Source organism: Pristiophorus japonicus, chromosome 6 (assembly GCF_044704955.1).
Source record: "Pristiophorus japonicus isolate sPriJap1 chromosome 6, sPriJap1.hap1, whole genome shotgun sequence".
In the NCBI taxonomy this organism is placed as follows: Eukaryota; Metazoa; Chordata; class Chondrichthyes; family Pristiophoridae; genus Pristiophorus; species Pristiophorus japonicus.
The window spans coordinates 225,187,535-225,212,424 of NC_091982.1; the positions used below are offsets into that span (position 1 = coordinate 225,187,535).

Consider the following 24,890-nt stretch of genomic DNA (forward strand, 5'->3'; position numbering starts at 1 on the left):
TTGGACTTGAAATGTTGGGGGTATGATTAAGAAGTTTGCAGATGACTCTAAAATAGGCCATGCGGTTGATAATGAAGAAGAAAGCTGCGTTTTGCAGGACGATATCAATGTACTGGTCAGGTGGGCAGAACAGTGGCAAATGGAATTCAATCAGGATAAGTGTGAGGTAATGCATTTAGGGAGGTCTAACAAGGCAAGGGAATACATATTAAATGGCATGACACAGAAAAGTCGAGAGGAACAAAGGGACCTTGGAGTGCAGGTCCACAGATCTCTGAAGGTAGCAAGCCAGGTAGATAAGGTAATTAAGAAGGCATATGGAATACTTGCCTTTATTAGTCGAGGCATGCGATACAAGAGCAAGGAGGTTATGCTTGAACTGTATGAAACACTGGTTAGGCCGCAGCTAGAGTACTGCGTGCAGTTCTGGTCACCACATTACAGGAAATATGTGATTGCACTGGAAAGGGTGCAGAGGAGATTTACAAGAATGTTGCCTGAACTGGAGAATTTTGGCTATGAGGAAAGATTGGAGATGCTGGTTCTGTTTTCTTTGGAACAGTGGAAGCTGAGGGGAAACCTGATTAATGTGGATAAAATTATGAGGGGCCTGGATAGAGTGGATAGGAAGGACCTGTTTTCCTTGGCAGAGGGGTCAACAACCACGGGGCATAGATTTAAAGTAATTGGGGGGAGGTATAGACGAGATACGAGGGGAAACTTATTTACCCAGAGGGTGGTGGGGGTCTGGAACTCGCTGCTTGAAAGGGTGGTAGAGGCAGAAAGCCTCACCCCATTTAAAAATACTTGCATGCGCACTTAAAGAGCTACAGGCCAAGAGCCGGTAAGTGGGATTAGGCTGGATAGCTCTTGGTCGGCCGCGCAGACACGATGGGCCAAAATGGCCTCCTTCCGTGCTGTAAATTTCTATGATTATATAGTCTGTGGAAGGAGCAGACTTGATTGGCCAATTGACCAATACTAATTCCATATTTCAATTAGACTGAATTACTTGAATACTTCTGTGATTCAATGAGCACGGTTAGTTTAAATTATTTCATTTTTTTTTTGCAATAGAACCTCACAATTTAAAAAGTTAATCCTACATTCAGTTGTAAAGAGTATTTGAAGAGGAACAAGATGATACATACCTTGTTTTTCTTCTTGCGTCGTTTTGCTTCCTCTGCTGCAATACCTGCTGCCTCATTTAGGTACTTTTTACCCACTTTACTTTCAAACCACTTTAGATCAACAAAAACTTCACTGAAATGTTCACGATCAAACTGCAATAGAACAATTATATCACATTTAATCAGGCAAACACTTCAACAAAGCAAAAAACCACCCAAATACTACTGAATTGATGAAAAGTTACTAATACATATAAACTTAATCAAGTATAGTTCAAGCAACTCTATAAATTGGCGTGTCTCTTGAAATTACCCAGTTGTCTCCTGAGAATGCAAAAAGATCTGAGCAATTTGCACAAGGTACCAAAAGCATACCAGTGCTTTTTAGTGGCTTAATGCTTGCTCCAGTAAGCCTTGTTTAGCGAGTAATCACTTTCATTGCATCGGAACTTACTTGTATTTGAAAAGGCATTCTTCATTGAAAAGGTGGGAAGAAAAGTTTGAAATGGCATTGCTTCAGATTCAGTTTTCAATCATTTATGACTTATTAAAAATACCCAAACAAAAGATAGAAAAAAGATAGTATGTCATTGAAAGGCAGCTCAAATATGGTGCTGCTAAATCTATGCAGGGAATAGTTTTAACAAAGTTATTTGCACCAAGTTACTTCCACTCTTCTTATAAAGGGTCATCGACCGGAAACATTAACTCAGTTTCTCTCTCCACAGATGCTGCCTGACCTGCTGAGTATTTCCAGCATTTTCTGTTTTTATTTCAGATTCTAGCATCTGCAGTATTTTGCTTTTGTATCCACTCTGTTTGTTGTGCCAAAGGAAAGACAGATGCCATACTTTGGAACTTTTCATCTTATGGTACAGCACCAAACACTGTTTGTCGTAAGGCTCATGGATTCATTATTTCCAAAGCTCTCAATTTGAGCCCCTTCAGCAAGATAGTCAAATTATATTTGGACAGTGAACAACTTCAATTTGTCTGTCGTCTACCAGTGTAACTTTTCAAACATGGAGGCATGCAGGCTCTTTCACCAAGTCGAAGTTGAAGCTCGTGTCATACCACAATACCCGATCTTGGCTATATTTTCAGGAGTCGGGGAAGTGGAAGTAGCTACCAAGTAGATGTCAGACCCTTCCCATATGGAGATAAAAATGGGTAGGTGGAACACATCATTCTCCATGAAGTTCTTGTTCATTTCCTAAAGGCTGATGCAAGACTGGCAAAATCTTTGAAAAGAGGTCAACTCTCACTCCACCTCTTAGGGTGGGAAAAGTAAGACAAGAATTTGTAAATGTAAGAGAAAAATTTGGCATTAGGGGTACCAGCGGGACAAGGGTTAAAGTGCTGGTTCCTGCACCGACCCATAAAGGAGGTAAAAGGCCTCTCTTTGGCCTTGTACATTCCAGTATCAAGACTCCAGAAGTTATTAATTCAATAATATTCCGACCGGATACGATGTGAGAACCTAAACAGACATTGATAAGACCTTGCGAAGAGGCTCGAGGCAGACTCACGGGCATCGAGGAGAATCAACAAATTCTGACCTAATGAAGTAATTCTAGTCACGGCCTAAGGTGGTCACGAGGGTCTTGGCCTGTCAATCCAAAGTAGCACTAATAAGGTAGTCCAATTAGAGAAGTAGCACAGATAAGGTAGTCCAATTAGAGATCTAGGGAGGTCTTACCAGGGAACGGAGGGTTTTTTGAAATGTATAAAAGTTGTATGATTGTGCTGTTCGGGGAACATCTCCACGCACAGGCGGCTGTGATGAGAGGTGTTCCCCGACGTTGGTAATAAAAGATCGTTACATCTTGCCATATGTCTCTGTCTGCTAACTCCGGGGGCTGTTACGCAGGTTGGGGCGAGCGTCGACCCTCTATATCAGGGGGCCCGCTCGTGGGAGGAGAAGCCTTCCCGTTTTCCCCTTACCGTAAACATTTATTTTTTAACATTATAAAGAAGTGAGGATGGGCATACACAGGAAAAAAAATACTCATGACCATAAGCAATTTAAAAGCTCTTATGTCTACTATCTGCTTGCTGAGCGCATAACAGCATGACCAGTAAACACCAATAGCCGTTAGCTCAAAAATCGCTCTCCAGACACAAGCCAAATTTGGAAACGCAGAAACTGGAAGTAGTATTCAATGTTTTGTTTTATTTTAAAACAGGACAAATGGACCCAACTGCAAATTACACACATCGGCCATTGCATATCACTGAAATCTTAGTGACAAGGCTGAATATATATTCTTGATGTTTTCTTTAAACAGACCTTTCAAAAATAATCTTCAGTCTAAATTAAGCTACATTTATGTGAACTGTAAAAAGTTCAAATAAAACTTTCAAGTGATGGAAACAATCTATACTTACTTCTGACAGTTTTGCAAGATACTTCTCAAAGTGTTCCAAATTTAATGTTCCGCCTTCATTAATATACCCTGATCAGAAGAAAATTACAATTTCACTGCAAATCACTTATTTGCCTCTGAAACAATGAGTTTAAAATCATACTGGAATAAACCAGTGAGATAATTTACTAGAGAGTATTTTGTTTCATGCACTCACCTCCAAGGGTTGGCAGGACCTCCGTGTACGTCTTGTATAGCAAAGGAAGTGCATCATGATTGATGTGTAAATGAGGTAGATGAGGAATAAAATCATTACCAACAAGAAACCCCATCAATATCCAGTCATCAATTATTCGTTCAAGGTCATACTCAAAGCAAATCTTGTCCTGTTAATTGAGATCAAGAACAAGCAGTTTATTTAAGTCTGATCCAAGTTTCAAAGTGAATGTGGCAGTGCAGCACAGTATTGGGTTTAATCCACCGGCACATTACTGCAACAGGGCAACTGCTAATCCTTAGGTCACATTATCTAAGGCAGATTATTTAGAAAACAAAATTGAACAGTCTGCTTACCAGAACTGGTGAACGGGGCGGGGGGGCGGTGCAGCGGGGGTGAATATTCTTTAAAAATACCCAAAATTGTAACAGATCCTCTGGTAGGAGCATCATCAGCTTTTTTTCAGACTGGAGGGAGATATACGGTGACGTTCCCCAACGTTCAGTGCTAGGACCACTGCTGTTTTGATATACATTAATAACTTGGACTTGGGGGTACAGGGCACAATTTCAAAATTTGCAGATGACACAAAAGTTGGAAGTATAGTGAACAGTGAGGAGGATAGTGATAGACTTCAAGAAGCCATAGACAGGCTGGTGGGATGGGCGGGCACATGGCAGATGAAATTTAATAGAGAGAAGTGTGAGGTGATACATTTTGCTAGGAAGAATGAGGAGAAACCATACACATTAAATGGTACAATATTAAAGGGGGTGCAAGAACGGAGAGACCTGGGGGTGCTTGTGCACAAATTTTTGAAGGTGGCAGGACAGGTTAACAAAACAGTTAATAAAATATATGGGATCCTGGGCTCTCACAGGAAGAGGGGATTAAAAAAGCTTTGTAGTGGAAAATTCAGTTGTTTTCTTTGACACATGCAGCAAAACACAAAACGAACCTTGTACTCAATGAACAGCTGCCTTTGATCATTCACGCCCATGTGAAAACTAAACGATTTCTTAACTTGATTTATCACTCATTAAATAATGGCCAATGAACCCTGGACTAGTAGAATTCATCATCAGAGGCAGTCCCTCGGAATCGAGGAAGACTTGCTTCCACTCTTAAAACTGAGTCCTTAGGTGGCTGAACAGTCCAATACGAGAACCACAGTCCCTGTCACAGGTGGGACAGACAGTCGTTGAGGGAAAGGGTGGGTGGACTGGTTTGCTGCATGCTCTTTCCGCTGCCTGCGTTTGATTTCTGCATGCTCTCGGTGACGAGACTAGAGGTGCTCAGCACCCTCCCGGATGCACTTCCTCCACTTAGGGCAGTCTTTGGCCAGGGACTCCCAGGTGTCAGTGGGGATGTTACACTTTATCAGGGAGGCTTTGAGGGTGTCCTTGTAACGTTTCCTCCGCCCACCTTTGGCTCGTTTGCCGTGAAATAATTCCGAGTAGAGCACTTGCTTTGGGAGTCTTGCCTGGCATGCGAACGATGTGGCCTGCCGAGTCAGTGCTTCAATGCTGGGGATGTTGGCCTGGTCGAAGACGCCAATGTTGGTGCGTCTGTCCTCCATGGGGATTTGTAGGATCTTGCGGAGGCATCGTTGATGGTATTTCTTCAGCGACTTGAGGTGTCTACTGTACATGGTCCACCTTACCACCCACAGAAGGAACAAAATGGACCCAAGGCACTTTTTAGGCTCGAAGTCAACCTAAGTCAGGTTTGTGTAATAGACTGTCGCAGAGTAGCACTGGCAGAAGCCTTGGAAGAAGTCGTAAGTGTATGTGCAGAGAAGTACTCCAAATTTAAAAAAAAAATACTTTTAATATGATATATTCTCATTTTATCACATTTTAAGTTAGAGAAGGTGGATTGGAGAGTTGGTTCTTCTTGCGTCCAATTGTGAAATAGAGACACCTACTTACATACGCCTGTCTCTCAGTTCAGTTTTGTTCCTCTACTTTTCTATCAAGGTCCTGCTCAGAGTTAACCTGTGTAGAACTTTTGTAGAAGCTCCTTTCTGAAGATATCAGGCAACAGAGGCTGTGGGCAGCAAACTAAATTCCTGATGCCACTAGAAAGGGGCACTTCACATACTGCCTCCACCCAGTTTAACAGCACTAAAGCAGAAGAAGGAGGGAGATCAAAGAGAAACTAACTGCTGCAGTATCTCCTTTTATACCATTTATGGTTATGTGGCAATTCAGTATAGTCTTTTTCAGAAACCAATCTCAATCCAAATACTGACCCGTACAGATGAAAACTCATAGTCAATATACTCTCTCATTAGGGACAGATGCAATAAGTGAAACGTAGTTTCTTCAACTGCAGCAATCCTGCAACAAACATAACTATGATTAGCAGATAATTGTGCATCAAAATCAACATCATAAAGAATAATCTAGCTATTGAAACATCAAGAATATGAAGAACACGGAAAGTTTTTCTATTTTAGCCATGCAGTAGTAGGAAGGTATCCAGCAAAATCCAAAGATTTTCTTCTCATGAAGGAAAGGGCTAATGAGTCCAGAGCACTTTTGCAGACCTCTGTGGTTAGAGTAGTATTAAACAAGCTCGGTGAAATAATCTGAGCTGGCAAAGGAAACGCCCAGGAAGATGAGCAAAATTATATATTCCAATTAGAGGAATTAAAAAAACTTGATTTAAAGCTCGAGGAACACTATTCAAAAGTACAAAGATCCTACCGTTTCTGAGATTTCCTGCCACCAAATCGAACTTCTTCCCTCAAAAGGGAAAAATTTGGTTCATGGCTTGTTAATCCAAGCATGATCTACATCAAACACAAAGATCAGTAATTTAGTTGTACACTGGAGCGTGAATTACTTTTCCAAAAAAAACTACTTGTAACCATGATAAAGCCCTTATCCTGATCAGTGAAGTTATGCAAAAACACAAAGCATTTAATAATCATGTGTTCTTAAAAAGAACTGCATCAACAAGAGACTCATACAATGATGGTGTACTTATTTATAAAATAAAAAATATTCAACAGAATTGAAATGTAATATTGATAGTACAATATCGTGATTGATCTGGAAGTTGTGATGAGGGGACAGTGGAGTACCAACTTTAGCACCCACTGGCTCAGCCATGTCACTGTGGATAGGTACCAATTGGAGACCAGATGCTTCCAACCTTAAAGTGACATATCACTTTGACTAATATGTTCAGCTATATGGTGGGTGGTAAGGAGATTCCCAATTAGGGAGAAATTAAAACAAGACCGACCTCTCAGGAAAGTTAACAATCCAGCTGCATTTTCTGCACCAAAATAATAACTGCAGTTCTGTTTATCTTGTAAATATCACAATTTAGAAAGAGAATTATTCAAGGGTTTTCTTCATAATATAGCCACTGAGAAAAAAGTGAAAATTGCTCAATAGGAGATGGGAGGGGGGGGGGGGGGCGGAAAGGAAAGAGTGAGAGAAGGGAGAAGAGAGAGAAGGAGGGGAGGGGGGAAAGAGAGAGAGAGAGAGAGGTGGGGGAGGGGGGGGGGGGTTAGACCCAAGACTTTTAATATATAGCTATCACTCGATAAAATATTTTTTTATTCTCAAGAGTATCACTTAATACATACTAAATCAGCATCCAGTCCATATAGACAGTGTCTCGTATTGGGATCATGATCAGGTTTTCTTGTTTCAGCTCTAATAAATTCCATGATTTTGTGTTCTCCCTCACCCGGGGTCTAGTAATGGAAATAAAAATAAGATGATATCATAATAGAGAATCATGTATTTGAACAGTTACATACTGTATTGCTATGTGTTACTATCACTGAAAAAAACTGTGAATAAAATCCAACAGCTTAACTACCAAAGCCGAAGGACTCGGTATCAGAGTGTTGAAATGCCGTCTTTCCATTCTAGATCCAGCATCGACTGAAAGGATAAAAGTCTCTCTTTAGTTCAGGAGTGTGCAAACAACTGCCCACGAACCACATGCAACTCCTGAACCCAGGCAACTGGCCCATGAGGTGGGGACAACTCAATTCTATTTGTCCTTACATTTCTTATTCGCTAGTTTCTCCTGTTTGAATTTCTTGTGCTGGAGGTTTACAGAGGAATTGTTAATGTAACCGCCTCATTGGTGTATAGATCCTCAATTAAAACTCAAAAAATGTTAATATCTGCACCTTGAGATACATCCAAAGCTCCAGAGTAGAGACCCAAGCCCCACAACAACAAAAAAGTTGTACACTCCTAGTAGCTCAAGTAGCTGTAATGGTTTCACGTAAAACAAGTCTGGATAGTCTTAATTCAGTTTCTCCTATCAGGCACGGCTCCAGAGCAAAACATTGCTCTTTTAAACACAAACTAAGTCTTAAGAGACCACAAAATTCATGCTGGTACAGTAAGGGATGATTTTCAGAGGTTGGGATTAAGGGGCGTTGTTAGAGCAGTGCAGAAAAAACTTATTACACAGAAGTAATTTATGACAGTAGCATCTAAAATGGAGAAGTGTACCATTCCCTACCAGTGACATTCCTTACAGTATTGAGCACAAAGATTTATCAATAATATAAAAATAGACACATAAGCATCTATTTATAAATTAGTGAAATTAGATTAACATTTTATGCCAAGAAGCCCAAGTATAATGAATAAATATATTTTTGAAAACAATGGAATTACTTGCATGATGGATGTTAACATAATGTCTTGCATCAACACAAATTATATTATACAGGAGTTAAAATGTGCTGACCAAATTGGTAAACTAGTTTCCAATTGGTAACAAATGTAGAATAAATGGAAGACCCAGGGCATTTTGATAGTAGTGACAAGTAAATCTATTGCATATATTTGCTCATCTTTTCCAATATAATTTTCTAACTTGTATTGTCTGATCACTAATGTTTTTTTAAAGGATGGCCTTTAGCAGGATTGATTCAGAAATTAACATTTGACAGTCTACTTTAATACCAATTTAGAAAATGTTTCCCCCACTAGGAATTTCAATTTGCGGAAAGGGACAATTTTGGGCTGCTTAGTATTTAATTACCTCATGACCTGACAGGTACACAGTCACATCTTCCCAGGATTTGTCAGTTGAAATCTTCACGTTTACAAAATATTTTAGCTGCTCATGTAACCTGGCCATAAAAGCAGTGCCTGAAACAAAACAGAACATACAAGTAAAATCGCATTTTCAAAACATATCAAAAGTGTTTTTCGTAACTTATTTTTGGAATATGTCTATTGTGTCTAAATCAGCAAGTAACAAAAAACTCTCACTCAAGAACAGATTCTCAAAAATGCCTTTGCCCTGTAACGAGGGTGGAGTTTTAGAAATCATTGCGGAGTATTAAAGCTCAGAGATTCTTGTACAACCTGTATGGGAACAGCTACACAGCACTTCTCTTTCTTTTTGAAGAGTCTGGGGCAGGGTGGAAAGAGAAAGAGAACTAACAGTTTGAGCCTTAGTGTCCATTAAGACCACAACATAAAAAATATCTTTTAATGTAACTGAAGCAGTTGAGAAGTCCTCAGCTCAGCTTGACCCACTCTCCCAGCTGAAAAAACAAATGTAGGAACATAAAATGGGAAAATACAGAAAATACAGAAATACACAATACAAATGCATATAATTTGCATATCTGCCGACCCATGTGTTTCGACCTAATCTGGTAGAGTGGCTCAATGCATGTGAAACATGCAGCTTCCTTCCAGACCTCTCATTTATGGGCTGTCACGCCAGCATCCTAAAGTAGTATCACAAACCAACTGCAAGTTAACACTTAAATATTAATGATAGCCAGTGGAGAACCTAACAGTAGAATTCTACTCTGATACTGTGAAAGATGAATTGCATTGACAAATTAGGGTTATTGCGTTTATCATAAATTGAGGAATGAACATTTGATACACTATTTCAGCAAATACCAGGATTAGGCTCCCCCCCACCTATATTTTATTGTTCAACTGAGAGTTTGGGGCTCATCCACGACTTTAAATTCCTACTTTTAAAAATTAAAAATGGTTAGCTTATATAGTTTTAATAAACTAACTTCCAACTGGACTATAATTCCATTATAAAGAAGATTTTAAGAATTCTTAAGTGACCAAACACACGGATTTAAGAATACACGCAATGGGAAAAGGGCATCAAGCCAGTTTCTTTCAAATTGACTATGAGCAATTAGCACCATCATTGAAAATACATTTCTGTGCTTGTTTCATGTCTTTTCAAGTTAATGCAAATTTCTTTCCCAAAATAAACTCAATTTTTATGTAGATGCTTCTGATGTGGTGAAGCTTTACATTAGAAAACACCCCTAGAATCGATTCGTTTCATAGTTCCAGAATCTGCAGTACTTCACTTTTTGAATAGTCGACCTGTTGATAAATCTCCAGCAGTTTCATCTTCATTAAAGGTTACATACAATGTTGCATACTAGTTGGTAGCTCTTAATATATTACGCGGTTTCCCCACTCCTCAAAATAGTGTGAGGTAATGCATTTGGGGAGGGCGAACAAGGAAAGGGATTACACATTAAATGGTAGGTCCCCAAGAAGTGTAGAGAAACAAAGGGACCTTGGAGTGCATGTCCACAGATCCCTGAAGGTAGCAGGCCAGGTAGATAAGGTGGTTACTTGCTTTTATTAGCCGAGGCATAGAATACAAGAGCAGAGGGGTTATGCTTGAACTGTACAAAACACTGGTTAGGCCACAGCTGGTGTACTGCGTGCAGTTCTGGTCACCGCATTAGAAACATAGAAAATAGGTGCAGGAGTAGGCCATTCGGCCCGTTGAGCCTGCACCGCCATTCAATGAGTTCATGTCTAACATGCAACTTCAGTACCCCATTCCTGCTTTCTCGCCATACCCCTTGATCCCCCGAGTAGTAAGGACTACATCTAACTCCTTCTTGAATATATTTAGTGAATTGGTAGAGAATTCCACAGGTTCACCACTCTCTGGGAGAAGACGTTTCTCCTCATCTCGATCCGAAATGGCTTACCCCTTATCCTTAGGCTGTGACCCCTGGTTCTGGACTTCCCCAACATTGGGAACATTCTTCCTGCATCTAACCTGTCTAAACCTGTCAGAATTTTAAACATTTCTATGAGATCCCCTCTCATTCGTCTGAACTCCAGTGAATACAAGTCCAGTTGATCCAGTCTTTCTTGATATGTCAGTCCCGCCATTCCAGGAATCAGTCTGGTGAATCTTCGCTGCACTCCCTCAATAGCAAGAATGTCCTTCCTCAAGTTAGGAAACCAAAACTGTACACAATACTCCAGGTGTGGCCTCACCAAGGCCCTGTACAACTGTAGTAACACCTCCCTGCTCATGTACTCAAATCCCCTCGCTATGAAGGCCAACAAGCCATTTGCTTTCTTAACCGCCTGCTGTACCTGCATGCCAACCTTCAATGACTGATTTACCATGACACCCAGGTCTCGTTGCACCTCCCCTTTTCCTAATCTGTCACCATTCAGATAATAGTCTGTCACTCTGTTTTTACCCATCAAAGTGGATAACCTCACATTTATCCACATTATACTTCATCTGCCATGCATTTGCCCACTCACCTAACCTCCAAGTCACTCTGCAGCCTCATAGCATCCTCCTCGCAGCTCACACTGCCACCCAACTTAGTGTCATCTGCAAATTTGGAGATACGACATTTAATCCCCTCGTCTAAATCATTAATGTACAATGTAAACAGCTGGGGCCCCAGCACAGAACCTTGCGGTACCCCACTAGTCACTGCCTGCCATTCTGAAAAGTACCCATTTGTTCCTACTCTTTGCTTCCTGTCTGACAACCAGTTCTCAATCCACGTCAGCACACTACCCCCAATCCCATGTGCTTTAACTTTGCACATTAATCTCTTGTGTGGGACCTTGTCGAAAGCCTTCTGAAAGTCCAAATACACCACGTCAACTAGTTCTCCCTTGTCCACTCTACTGGAAACATCCTCAAAAAATTCCAGAAGATTTGTCAAGCATGATTTCCCTCTCACAAATCCATGCTGACTTGGACCTATCATGTCACCTCTTTCCAAATGCGCTGCTATGACATCCTTAATAATTGATTCCATCATTTTACCCACTACCGACATCAGGCTGACCGGTCTATAATTCCCTGTTTTCTTTCTCCCTCCTTTTTTAAAAAGTGGTGTTACATTAGCTACTCTCCACTCCATAGGAACTGATCCAGAGTCTATGGAATGTTGGAAAATGACTGTCAATGCATCCGCTATTTCCAAGGCCACCTCCTTAAGTACTCTGGGATGCAGACCATCAGGCCCTGGGGATTTATCGGCCTTCAGTCCCATCAATTTCCCCAACACAATTTCCCGATTAATAAGGATTTCCTTCAGTTCCTCCTTCTTACTAGACCCTCTGACCCTTTTTATATCTGGAAGGTTGTTTGTGTCCTCCTTAGTGAATACCGAACCAAAGTACTTGTTCAATTGGTCTGCCATTTCTTTGTTCCCAGTTATGACTTGCCCAGATTCTGACTGCAGGGGACCTACGTTTGTCTTTACTAACCTTTTTCTCTTTACATATCTATAGAAGCTTTTGCAGTCCATTTTAATGTTCCCTGCATGCTTCCTCTCGTACTCTATTTTCCCTGCCCTAATCAATCCCTTCATCCTCCTCTGCTGAGTTCTAAATTTCTCCCAGTCCCCGGGTTCGCTGCTATTTCTGGCCAATTTGTATGCCACTTCCTTAGCTTTAATACTGTCCCTGATTTCCCTTGATAGCCACCGTTGAGCCACCTTCCCTTTTCTTTTTTTACGCCAGACAGGGATGTACAATTGTTGTAGTTCATCCATGTGGTCTCTAAATGTCTGCCATTGCCCATCCACTGTCAACCCCTTAAGCATTATTCGCCAATCTATCCTAGCCAATTCACTCCTCATACCTTCAAAGTTACCTTTCTTTAAGTTCTGGACCCTGGTCTCTGAATTAACTGTTTCATTCTCCATCCTAATGTAGAATTCCACCATATTATGGTCACTCTTCCCCAAGGGGCCTCGCACGAGATTGCTAATTAATCCTCTTTCATTACACAGCACCCAGTCTAAGATGGCCAGCCCTCTAGTTGGTTCCTCGACATATTGGTCTAAAAAACCATCCCTTATGCATTCCAGGAAATCCTCCTCCACCGTATTGTTTCCAGTTTGGTTAGCCCAATCTATATGCATATTAAAGTCACCCATGATAACTGCTGCACCTTTATTACATGCACCCCTAATTTTCTGTTTGATGGCCTCCCCCACATCACTACTACTGTTTGGAGGTCTGTACACAACTCCCACGAGCGTTTTCTACCCCTTGGTATTCTGTAGCTCCACCCATACCGATTCCACATCATCCAAACTAATGTCTTTCCTCACAATTGCCTTAATTTCCTCTTTAGCCAGCAACGCTACCTCGCCTCCTTTTCCTTTCTGTCTATCCTTCCTAAATGTTGAGTTCCCAGCCTTGGTCACCCTGGAGCCATGTCTCCGTGATGCCAACCACATCGTTTCCGTTAACTGCTATCTGCACAGTTAATTCGTCTACCTTATTCCGAACACTCCTCGCATTGAGGCACAGAGCCTTCAGACTTGCCTTTTTAACACACTTAGACCCTTTAGAATTTTGCTGCAAAGTGGCTCTTTTTGTTTTTTGCCTTGGGTTTCTCTGCCCTCCACTTTTACTCATCTCCTTTCTGTCTTTTGCTTCTGTCTCCAATTTGTTTCCCTCTGTCTCCCTGCATTGGTTCCCATCCCCCTGCCATATTAGTTCAACTCCTCCCCAACAGCACTAGCAAACACTCCCCCTAAGACATTGGTTCCGGTCCTGCCTAGGTGCAGACCGTCCGGTTTGTACTGGTTCCACCTCCCCCAGAACCGGTTCCAATGCCCCAGGAATTTGAATCCCTCCCTGCTGCACCACTGCTCAAGCCACGTATTCATCTGAGCTATCCTGCGATTCCTACTCTGACTAGCACGTGGCACTGGTAGCAATCCCGAGATTACTACTTATGAGGTCCTACTTTTTAAATTTAGCTCCTAGCTCCTTAAATTCGTCTCGTAGGACCTCATCCCGTTTTTTACCTATATTGTTGGTACCAATGTGCACCACGACAACTGGCTGCTCACCCTCCCTTTTCAGAATGTCCTGCACCCACTCCGAGACATCCTTGACCCTTGCACCAGGGAGGCAACATACCATCCTGGAGTCTCGGTTGAGGCCGCAGAATCGCCTATCTATTCCCCTTACACTATCGCTCTCCCACTCTTTTTCTTGCCCTCCTATGCAGCAGAGCCAGCCACGGTGCCATGAACTTGGCTGCTGCTGCGCCCCCCTGATGAGTCATTCCCCTCAACAGTTCTCAAAGCGGTGTATCTGTTTTGCAGGGGAATGACCGCAGGGGATCCCTGCACAACCTTCCTTGCACTGTTCTTCCTGTTGGTCTTTCATTCCCTCTCTGGCTGTGGACCCTTTACTGCGGTAAGACCAACTCACTAAATGTGCTTTTCACGTCATTCTCAGCATCGTGGATGCTCCAGAGTGAATCCACCTTCAGCACCAATTCCGCAACGCGGTCCGTCAGGAGCTGGAGGCGGATACACTTCCCGCACACGTAGTCTTCAGGGACACCGGAGGCGTCCCCAATTTCCCACATAATACAGGAGGAGCATAACACGTGTCCGAGCTCTCCTGCCATGACTTAACCCATTACAGGAAGGACGTGACTGCACTAGAGAGGGTGCAGAGGAGATTTACAAGGATGTTGCCAGGAATGCAGAATCTTAGCTATGAGGATAGATTGGATAGGCTGGGTTTGTTTTTCTTGGACCAGAGAAGGCTGAGGGGAGACCTCATTGAGGTGTATAAAATTATGAGGAGCCTGGATAGAGTGGATAGGAAGGGTCTGTTTCCCTTAAAGTGGGGTCAACAACCAGGGGGCATAAATTTAAAGTAATTGGAGAAGGTTAGAGGGAATTTGAGGGAAAATTTCTTCACCCAGAGGGTTGTGGGGGTCTGGAACTCACTGCCTGAAAGGGTGGCAGAGGCAGAAACCCTAACATTTAAAAAGTATTTGGATGTGCACTTGAAGTGCTGTAACCTGCAGGGTTGCGGACCTACAGCTGGAAAGTGGGATCTGGCTGGATAGCCTCTTGTTGGCCGGCGTGGACACGATGGGCCAAGATGGCCTCCTTCCGTACTGTAAACTTCTATGATTCTATAATAGGGAGAGCATGTAGAAGACATCAACATTTTTGTGCTGGAACTAATGTTGTATATTAATAGGGCTTTAAACCAAATAGCAGAGGGAGGGATCAGGTGAGCGGAAATTTAAAAAGTCAAAGAAAGGAGAAGGCAATAGTGCAGGGCAGCGATAGGGGTAATGATAACCAGAGTATGACAGGAAGGGACAGAGTGTTTAAACATAAGAGCGCATCAGAAAGGGGAGGGGGGGGCAGAGTAGGGAAAAATGATAAAAAGACAAAATTAAAAGCTCTTTATCTGAATGCACGTAGCATTTGTAACAAGATAGATGAGTTGGTGGCACAAATAGAAATAAATGGGTACGATCTGATAGCCATTACATAAACATGGTTGCAAGGTGACCAAGGCTGGGAACTGAATATTCAGGGGTATTTGCCATTGTGGAAGGATAGGCAGAAAGGAAAAGGAGGTGGAGTAGCTCTGTTAATAAAGGATGAGAGCATTAGTGAAAAATGATACGAGTTCAGAAGATCAAGATGTAGAATCAGTTTGGGTGGAGATTAAGGGAAAGAAGTCACTGGTGGGAGTAGTCAATAGGGTCCCCAACAGCAGCTACACTGTTGGACAGAGTACAAATCAAGAAATTATGGAGGCTTGTAAGAAATGTATGGCAATAATCATGCGCGATTTTAATCTTCATTTTGATTGGACAAATCAAATTGGCAAAGTTCATAGAGTGTATTCGGGATGGTTTCTTAGAACAATACATTGTGGAACCAACTAGGGAGCAGACTATTTTAGATCTGGTAATGTGTAATGAGATTGGATTAATTAAGTAAAGGATCCTCTAGGGAAGAGTGATCATAACATGGTAGAATTTCAAATTCAGTTTGAGGGTGAGAAAGCTAGGTCTCAAACTAGTGTCCTGAACTTAAATAAAGGCAATTACAATGGTATGAAGGAAGAGTTGGCTAAAGTGGAATGAGAAAATAGATTAAAGGGTAAGATGATAGATAAGCAATAGCAAACATTTAAGGAGATATTTCATAACTCTCAGCAAAGATATATTCCAGTGAGAAAGAAAGACTCTAAGAGAAGGGTAAACCACCCAGGGCATACTAAGGAAGTAAAGGCTGGTATCAAATTGAAAACAAAGGCAGACAATGTTGTGAAGAATAGTGGGAGGCCAGAGCATTAGGAAATTTTTTAGAAACCAGCAAAGGACGACGAAAAAAAGAGAAGTAGATTATGAGTAAACTAGCAAGAAATATACAGTAAGAGCTTCTACAGGTATATAAAAAAGGAAGCAAGTGGCTAAAGTAAACATTGGTCCCTTAGAGAACAAGACTGGGGAATTAATAATGGGAAACAGGAAAATAGCAGAGACTTTGAACAAATACTTTGCATCGATCGGTCTTCACGGTAGAAGACACTAAAAGCATCCCAATAATTGATAATCAAGGGACGATTGGGAGGGGGGGGGAAACTTAAAACAATCACCATCAATAGAGAAAAAGTAATAGGCAAACTAATGGGACTAAAGGTGCACAAGTCTCTTGGACCTGATGGCCTGCATACTAGGGTCTTAAAAGAAGTGGCTGCAGAGATAGTGGCTGCATTGGTTGTAATCTACCTAAATTCCCTGGAGGGGGGAATTTTGCAAATGTAACGCCCCTTTTTAAGAAAGGAGGGAGACAGAAAGCAGGAAACTATAGACCCGTTAGCCTAACCTCTGTTATTGGGAAAATGCTGGAGTCCATCATTAAGGAAGTAGTAGCAGGTCATTTAGAAAATTATAATACCGTCAAGAAGAGTCAGCATGGTTTTATGAAAGGGAAATCATGTTTGATAAATTTGCTGGAGTTCTTTGAGGCTGTAACGAGCAAGGTGGATAAAGGGGAACCAGTAGATGTTGTGTATTTGGATTTCCAGAAAGCATTCGATAAGGTGCCATATAAAAGGTTACTGTGCAAGATAAGAGATCACTGGATTGGGGGTAATTAATTAGCATGGATAGAGGATTAGCTAACTAACAGAAAACAGAGAGTCGAGATAAAAGGGTCATTTTCAGCTTGGCAAACTGTAACTAGTGGGGTGCCACAGGAATCGGTGCTGGGGCCTCAACTATTTACAATCTATATTAATGACTTGGATGAAGGCACCAAGAGTAATGTAGCCAAATTTGCTGAGCGGGAGTTCGGGAGGCGAGCGGCCTATTAAGGCCCGAGTGTCGTCAGAGGCGGCCACAGGAGCAGGAGTTCGACAGGCGAGCGGCCTATAAAGACCCGAGTGTCGCGGAGGCAGCCACAGGAGCGGGAGTTCGGGAGGCGAGCGCCCTTTAAAGGCCAGAGTGTCGTCAGAAGCCAGCCAGTGCAGCTGCAGCAGGGGCAGAAGGCAAACAAAGAAGTAGAAAGAAATCGAAAGGCGACGTCACAGCCAAGGGGGTAAGTGATTGTTGAGTAGTTTTTCTTTTTCTTTTACCGATCAGTAGGTAATCTTTATTATTGTTCTTGCCAAATTAAGTTAATCTAAGGGTTAAGTTATGGCAGGAGAGCTCGGACACATGTCATGCTCCTGCTGTGCTATATGGGAAGTCAGGGACGCTGTCAATGTCCCTGACAACTACATGTGCGGGAAGTGTATCTTGCTGCCGATCCTGACAGACCGCATTGCGGCACTGGAGCTGCGGGTGGATTCACTCTGGAGCATGCGCGATGCTGAGGATGCCATGAATAGCACGTTTAGTGAGTTGATCATACTGCAGGTAAAGATTACACAGACAGATAGGGAATGGATGATCAACAGGAAGAGAAATGGAAGGAAGGTAGTGCAGGGGTTTCCTGCGGTCATCCCCCTCCAACACCGCTTTGGGTACTGTTGAGGGCGGGGGGGGGGGGGGATGTCTCATCAGGCAGGGCAGCAGCAGCCAAGTTCATGGCACTGTGGGTGGCTCTGCTGCACAGGAGGGCAGGAAAAAGAGTGGGAGAGCTATGGTGGTTGGGGATTCTATTGTAAGGGGAAGAGATAGACGTTTCTGCGGCCGCAATCGAGACTCCAGGATGGTATGTTGCCTCCCTGGTGCAAGGGTCAAGGACGTCTCGGAGCGGTTGCGGGACATTTTGAAGGGGGAGGGTGAACAGCCAGTTATCGTGGTGCATATAGGTACCAACGATAAGGTAAAAAAAAAACGGGACGAGGTCCGACAAACTGAATATAGGGAGCTAGGAGTTCAATTAAAAAGTACAACCTCAAAAGGGAGTAATCTCAGGATTGCTACCAGTGCCACATGCTAGTCAGAGTAGGAATCGCAGGATAGCTCAGGTGAATACATGCCTTGAGTGGTGCACAAGAGAGGGATTCAAATTCCTGGGACGTTGGAACCGGTACAAACCGGACGGTCTGCACCTGGACAGGACCGGAACCAATGTCCGAGAGGGAGTGTTTGCTAGTGCTGTTGGGGAGGGGTTAAACTAATATGGCAGGGGGATGGGAACCTATGCAGGGAGACAGAGGGAAGTAGAATGGGGGCAAAAGCAAAAGATAGAAAGAAGAAAAGTAAAAGTGGAGGGCAGAGAAACCCAAGGCAAAAATCAGAAAGGGCCTTATTGCAGCAAAATTCTAAAAGGGCAAAGTATGTGAAGAAGACAAGTCTGAAGGCTCTGTGCCTCAATGCGAGGAGTATTCGTAATAAGGTGGACGAATTAACTGCACAGGTAGCAATTAATGAATATGATATAGTTGGCATCATGGAGACATGGCTCCAGGGAGACCAAGGCTGGGAACTCAACATCCAGGTGTATTCAACATTCAGGAAGGATAGACAGAAAGGAAAAGGAGGTGGGGTAGCGTTGCTGGTTAAAAAGTAAATTAACGCAACAGTAAGGAAGGACATTAGCTTGGATGATGTGGAATCTGTATGGGTGGAATACCAAAGGGCAGAAAACGCAAGTGGGAGTTGTGTACAGACCATCAAGCAGTAGTAGCGAGGTTGGGGACAACATCAAACAAGAAATTAGGGATGCGTGCAGTAAAGGTATGTCAGTTATCATGGGCGACTTTAACCAACATATAGATTTTGCTAACCAAATTGGTAGCAATACGGTGGAGGAGGACTTCCTGGAGTGTATTAGGGATGGTCTTCTCGACCAATATGTCGAGGAACCAACTAGAGGGCTGGCCATCCTAGGCTGGGCGATATGTAATGAGAAGGGACTAATTAGCTATCTTGTTGTGCGAGACCCCTTGGGGAAGAGTGACCATAATATGGTAGAATTCTTTATTAAGATGGAGAGTGACAGTTAATTCAGAGACTAGGGTCCTGAACTTAAGGAAAGGTAACTTCGATGGTATGAGATGTGAATTGGCTAGAATAGACTGGCAAATGATATTTAACGGGTTGACAGTGGATAGGCAATGGCAAACATTTAAAGATCACATGGATGAACTTCAACAATTGTACATCCCTGTTTGGAGTAAAAATAAAACGGGGAAGCTGGCTCAACCGTGGCTAACAAGGGAAATTAAGGATAGTGTTAAATCCAAGGAAGAGGCATATAAATTGGCCAGAAAAAGCAGCAAACCTGAGGACTGGGAGAAATTTAGAATTCAGCAGAGGAGGACAAAGGGTTTAATTCGGAGGGGGAAAATAAAGTATGAGAGGAAGCTTGCCGGGAACATAAAAACTGACTACAAAAGCTTCTATAGTGGCTGGCTCTGCTGCACAGGAGGGCAGGAAAAAGAGTGGGAGCGCGATAGTGATAGGGGATTCAATGGTGAGGGGAATAGATAGGCGTTTCTGCGGCCGCAACCGAGACTCCAGGATGGTATGTTGCCTCCCTGGTGCAAGGGTCAAGGATGTCTCGGAGCGGGTGCAGGACATTCTGAAATGGGAGGGAGAACAGCCAGTTGTCGTGGTGCACATTGGTACCAACGACATAGGTAAAAAAAGGGATGAGGTCCTACGAAACGAATTTAAGGAGCTAGGAGCTAAATTAAAAATTAGGACCTCAAAAGTAGTAATCTCGGGATTGCTACCAGTGCCACGTGCTAGTCAGAGTAGGAATCGCAGGATAGCGCAGATGAATACGTGGCTTGAGCAGTGGTGCAGCAGGGAGGGATTCAAATTCCTGGGGCATTGGAACCGGTTCTGGGGGAGGTGGGACCAGTACAAACCGGACGGTCTGCACCTGGGCAGGACCGAAACCAATGTCCTAGGGGGAGTGTTTGCTAGTGCTGTTGGGGAGGAGTTAAACTAATATGGCAGGGGGATGGAAACCAATGCAGGGAGACAGAGGGAGACAAAAAGGAGGCAAAAGCAAAAGACAGAAAGGAGATGAGGAAAAGTGGAGGGCAGAGAAACCCAAGGCAAAGAACAAAAAGGGCCACTTTACAGCAAAATTCTAAAAGGACAAAGGGTGTTAAAAAAACAAGCCTGAAGGCTTTGTGTCTCAATGCAAGGAGTATCCGCAATAAGGTGGATGAATTAACTGTGCAAATAGATGTTAACAAATATGATGTGATTGGGATTACGGAGACGTGGCTCCAGGATGATCAGGGCTGGGAACTCAACATCCAGGGGTATTCAACATTCAGGAAGGATAGAATAAAAGGAAAAGGAGGTGGGGTAGCATTGCTGGTTAAAGAGGAGATTAATGCAATAGTTAGGAAAGACATTAGCTTGGATGATGTGGAATCTATATGGGTAGAGCTGCAGAACACCAAAGGGCAAAAAACGTTAGTGGGAGTTGTGTACAGACCTCCAAACAGTAGTAGTGATGTTGGGGAGAGCATCAAACAGGAAATTAGGGGTGCATGCAATAAAGGTGCAGCAGTGAAAATGGGTGACTTTAATATGCACATAGATTGGGCTAGCCAAACTGGAAGCAATACGGTGGAGGAGGATTTCCTGGAGTGCATAAGGGATGGTTTTCGAGACCAATATGTCGAGGAACCAACTAGGGGGGAGGCCATCTTAGACTGGGTGTTGTGTAATGAGAGAGGATTAATTAGCAATCTCATTGTGCGAGGCCCCTTGGGGAAGAGTGACCACAATATGATGGAATTCTGCATTAGGATGGAGAATGAAACAGTTAATTCAGAGACCATAGTCCAGAACTTAAAGAAGAGTAACTTTGAAGGTATGAGGCGTGAATTGGCTAGGATAGATTGGCGAATGATACTTAAGGGGTTGACTGTGGATGGGCAATGGCAGACATTTAGAGACCGCATGGATGCATTACAACAATTGTACATTCCTGTCTGGCGTAAAAATAAAAAAGGGAAGGTGGCTCAACCGTGGCTATCAAGGGAAATCAGGGATAGTATTAAAGCCAAGGAAGTGGCATACAAATTGGCCAGAAATAGCAGCGAACCCGGGGACTTGGAGAAATTTAGAACTCAGCAGAGGAGGACAAAGGGTTTGATTAGGGCAGGGAAAATGGAGTACGAGAAGAAGCTGGCAGGGAACATTAAGGCGGATTGCAAAAGTTTCTACAGGTATGTAAAGAGAAAAAGGTTAGTAAAGACAAACGTAGGTCCCCTGCAGTCAGAATCAGGGGAAGTCATAACGGGGAACAAAGAAATGGCAGACCAATTGAACAAGTACTTTGGTTCGGTATTCACTAAGGAGGACACAAACAACCTTCCAGATATAAAAGGGGTCAGAGGGTCTAGTAAGGAGGAGGAACTGAGGGAAATCTTTATTAGTCGGGAAATTGTGTTGGGGAAATTGATGGGATTGAAGGCCGATAAATCCCCAGGGCCTGATGGACTGCATCCCAGAGTACTTAAGGAGGTGGCCTTCGAAATAGCGGATGCATTGACAGTCATTTTCCAACATTCCATAGACTCTGGATCAGTTCCTATGGAGTGGAGGGTAGCTAATGTAACACCACTTTTTAAAAAAGGAGGGAGAGAGAAAACAGGGAATTATAGACCGGTCAGCCTGACGTCGGTAGTGGGTAAAATGATGGAATCAATTATTAAGGATGTCATAGCAGCGCATTTGGAAAGAGGTGACATGATCGGTCCAAGTCAGCATGGATTTGTGAGAGGGAAATCATGCTTGACAAATCTTCTGGAATTTTTTGAGGATGTTTCCAGTAGAGTGGACAAGGGAGAACTAGTTGACATGGTGTATTTGGACTTTCAGAAGGCTTTCGACAAGGTCCCACACAAGAGATTAATGTGCAAAGTTAAAGCACATGGGATTGGGGGTAGTGTGCTGACGTGGATTGAGAACTGGTTGTCAGACAGGAAGCAAAGAGTAGGAGTAAATGGGTACTTTTCAGAATGGCAGGCAGTGACTAGTGGGGTACCGCAAGGTTCTGTGCTGGGGCCCCAGCTGTTTACATTGTACATTAATGATTTAGACGAGGGGATTAAATGTCGTATCTCCAAATTTGCGGATGACACTAAGTTGGGTGGCAGTGTGAGCTGCGAGGAGGATGCTATGAGGCTGCAGAGTGACTTGGATAGGTTAGGTGAGTGGGCAAATGAATGGCAGATGAAGTATAATGTGGATAAATGTGAGGTTATCCACTTTGATGGTAAAAACAGAGAGACAGACTATTATCTGAATGGTGACAGATTAGGAAAAGGGAAGGTGCAACGAGACCTGGGTGTCATGGTAAATCAGTCATTGAAGGTTGGCATGCAGGTACAGCAGGCGGTTAAGAAAGCAAATGGCATGTTGGCCTTCATAGCGAGGGGATTTAAGTACAGGGGCAGGGAGGTGTTGCTACAGTTGTACAGGGACTTGGTGAGGCCACACCTGGAGTATTGTGTACAGTTTTGGTCTCCTAGCTTGAGGAAGGACATTCTTGCTATTGAGGGAGTGCAGCGAAGATTCACCAGACTGATTCCCGGGATGGTGGGACTGACCTATCAAGAAAGACTGGATCAACTGGGCTTGTATTCACTGGAGTTCAGAAGAATGAGAGGTGACCTCATAGAAACGTTTAAAATTCTGACTGGGTTAGACAGGTTAGATGCAGGATGAATGTTCCCAATGTTGGGGAAGTCCAGAACCAGGGGACACAGTCTAAGGATAAGGGGGAAGCCATTTAGGACTGAGATGAGGAGGAATTTCTTCACCCAGAGAGTGGTGAACCTGTGGAATTCTCTACCACAGAAAGTTGTTGAGGCCAATTCACTAAATATATTCAAAAAGGAGTTAGATGAAGTCCTTACTACTCCGGGGATCAAGGGGTATGGCGAGAAAGCAGGAAGGGGGTACTGAAGTTTCATGTTCAGCCATAAACTCATTGAATGGCGGTGCAGGCTAGAAGGGCTGAATGGCCTGCTCCTGCACCTATTTTCTATGTTTCTATGTTTCTATAGATATGTGAAAAGAAAACGATTAGTGAAGACGAACGTAGGTCCCTTGCAGTCAGATTCGGGTGAATTTATAATGGGGAACAAAGAAATGGCAAACCAATTGAACAAATACTTTGGTTCTATCTTCACGAGGGAAGACACAAATAACCTTCCGGAAGTACTAGGGTACCAAGGGTCTAGTGAGAAGGAAGAACTGAAGGATATCCTTATTAGGTGGGAAATTGTGTTAGGGAAATTGATGGGATTGAAGGCCGATAAATTCCCAAGGCCTGATAGTCTGCATCCCAGAGTAGCCTTGGAAATAGTGGATGCATTGGTGATCATTTTCCAACATTGACTTTGGATCAGTTCCTCTGGACTGGAGGATAGCTAATGTAACACCACTTTTAAAAAAAAGGAGGGATAGAGAAAATGGGTAATTATAGACCGGTTCGCCTGACATCAGTTGTGAGGAAAATGTTGGAATCAATTATTAAAGATGAAATAACAACGCATTTAGAAAGCAATGATAGGATCGGTCCAAGTCAGCATCGATTTGTGAAAGGGAAATCATGCTTGACAAATCTTCTGGAATTTTTTGAGGATGTAACTAGTAGAGTGGACAAGGGAGAACCAGTGGATGTGGTGCATTTGGACTTTCAAAAGGCTTTTGACAAAGTTCCACACAAGAGATTGGTGTGCAAAATTAAAGCACATGGTATTGAGGGTAATATACTGACGTGGAGAGAGAACTGGTTGGAAGACAGGAAGCAGAGAGTTGGGATAAACGGGTCCTTTACAGAATGGCAGGCAGTGCCGCAGGGCTCAGTGCTGGGACCCCAGTTATTTACAATATACATCAATGATTTGGATGAAGGAATTGAATGTAATATCTCCAAGTTTGCAGATGACACTAAACTGGGTGGCGGTGTGAGCTGTGAGGCGGACGCTGAGAGTCTGCAGAGTGACTTGGACAGGTTAGGTGAGTGGGCAAATGCATGGCAGATGCAGTATAATGTGGATAAATGTGAGGTTATCCACTTTGGGGGCAAAAACACGAAGGCAGAATATTATCTGAATGGCGGCAGATTAGGAAAAGGGGAGGTGCAACGAGACCCGAGTGTCTTGGTACATCAGGCATTGAAAGTTGGCATGCAGGTACAAGCGGTGAAGAAGGCAAATGGTATGTTGGCCTTCATAGCTAGGTGATTTGAGTATAGGAGCAGGGAGGTCTTACTACAGTTGTACAAGGCCTTGGTGAGGCCTCACCTGGAATATTGTGTTCAGTTTTGGTCTCCTAATCTGAGGTAGGACGTTCTTGCTATTGAGGGAGTGCAGCAAAGGTTCACCAGTCTGATTCCTGGGATGGTTGGACTGACAAATGAGGAGAGACTGGATCGACTGGGCCTTTATTCACTGGAGTTTAGAAGGATGACAGGGGATTTCATAGAAACATATAAAATTCCAACGGGACTAGACAGGTTAACTGCAGGAAGAATGTTCCCGATGTTGGGGAAGTGCAGAACCAGGGGACACAGTCTAAGGATAAGGGGTAAGCCATTTAGGACTGAGATGAGGAGAAACTTCTTCACTCAGAGAGTTGTTAACCTGTGGAATTCCCTACCGCAGAGAGTTGTTGATGCCAGTTCATTGG

The 24,890-nt window shown here is 43.1% G+C and overlaps 1 protein-coding gene across 5 annotated transcripts in view; it reads right to left on the bottom strand.

Moving 5' to 3' along the window:
* The window catches only part of xrn1 (5'-3' exoribonuclease 1), a 130,481-nt gene that overhangs the window by 86,765 nt on the left and 18,826 nt on the right, over positions 1 to 24,890 (bottom strand). For all 5 annotated transcript variants that reach the window (XM_070883655.1, XM_070883649.1, XM_070883654.1 and 2 more), the window contains exons 4-10: positions 8,745 to 8,854; positions 7,318 to 7,428; positions 6,425 to 6,510; positions 5,968 to 6,055; positions 3,714 to 3,882; positions 3,519 to 3,586; positions 1,152 to 1,283 (exon numbers count right to left, since the gene is read on the bottom strand). In XM_070883655.1, the coding sequence (XP_070739756.1) occupies positions 1,152 to 1,283; positions 3,519 to 3,586; positions 3,714 to 3,882; positions 5,968 to 6,055; positions 6,425 to 6,510; positions 7,318 to 7,428; positions 8,745 to 8,854 (764 nt within the window). The remainder of the gene's footprint in view (positions 1 to 1,151; positions 1,284 to 3,518; positions 3,587 to 3,713; positions 3,883 to 5,967; positions 6,056 to 6,424; positions 6,511 to 7,317; positions 7,429 to 8,744; positions 8,855 to 24,890) is intronic.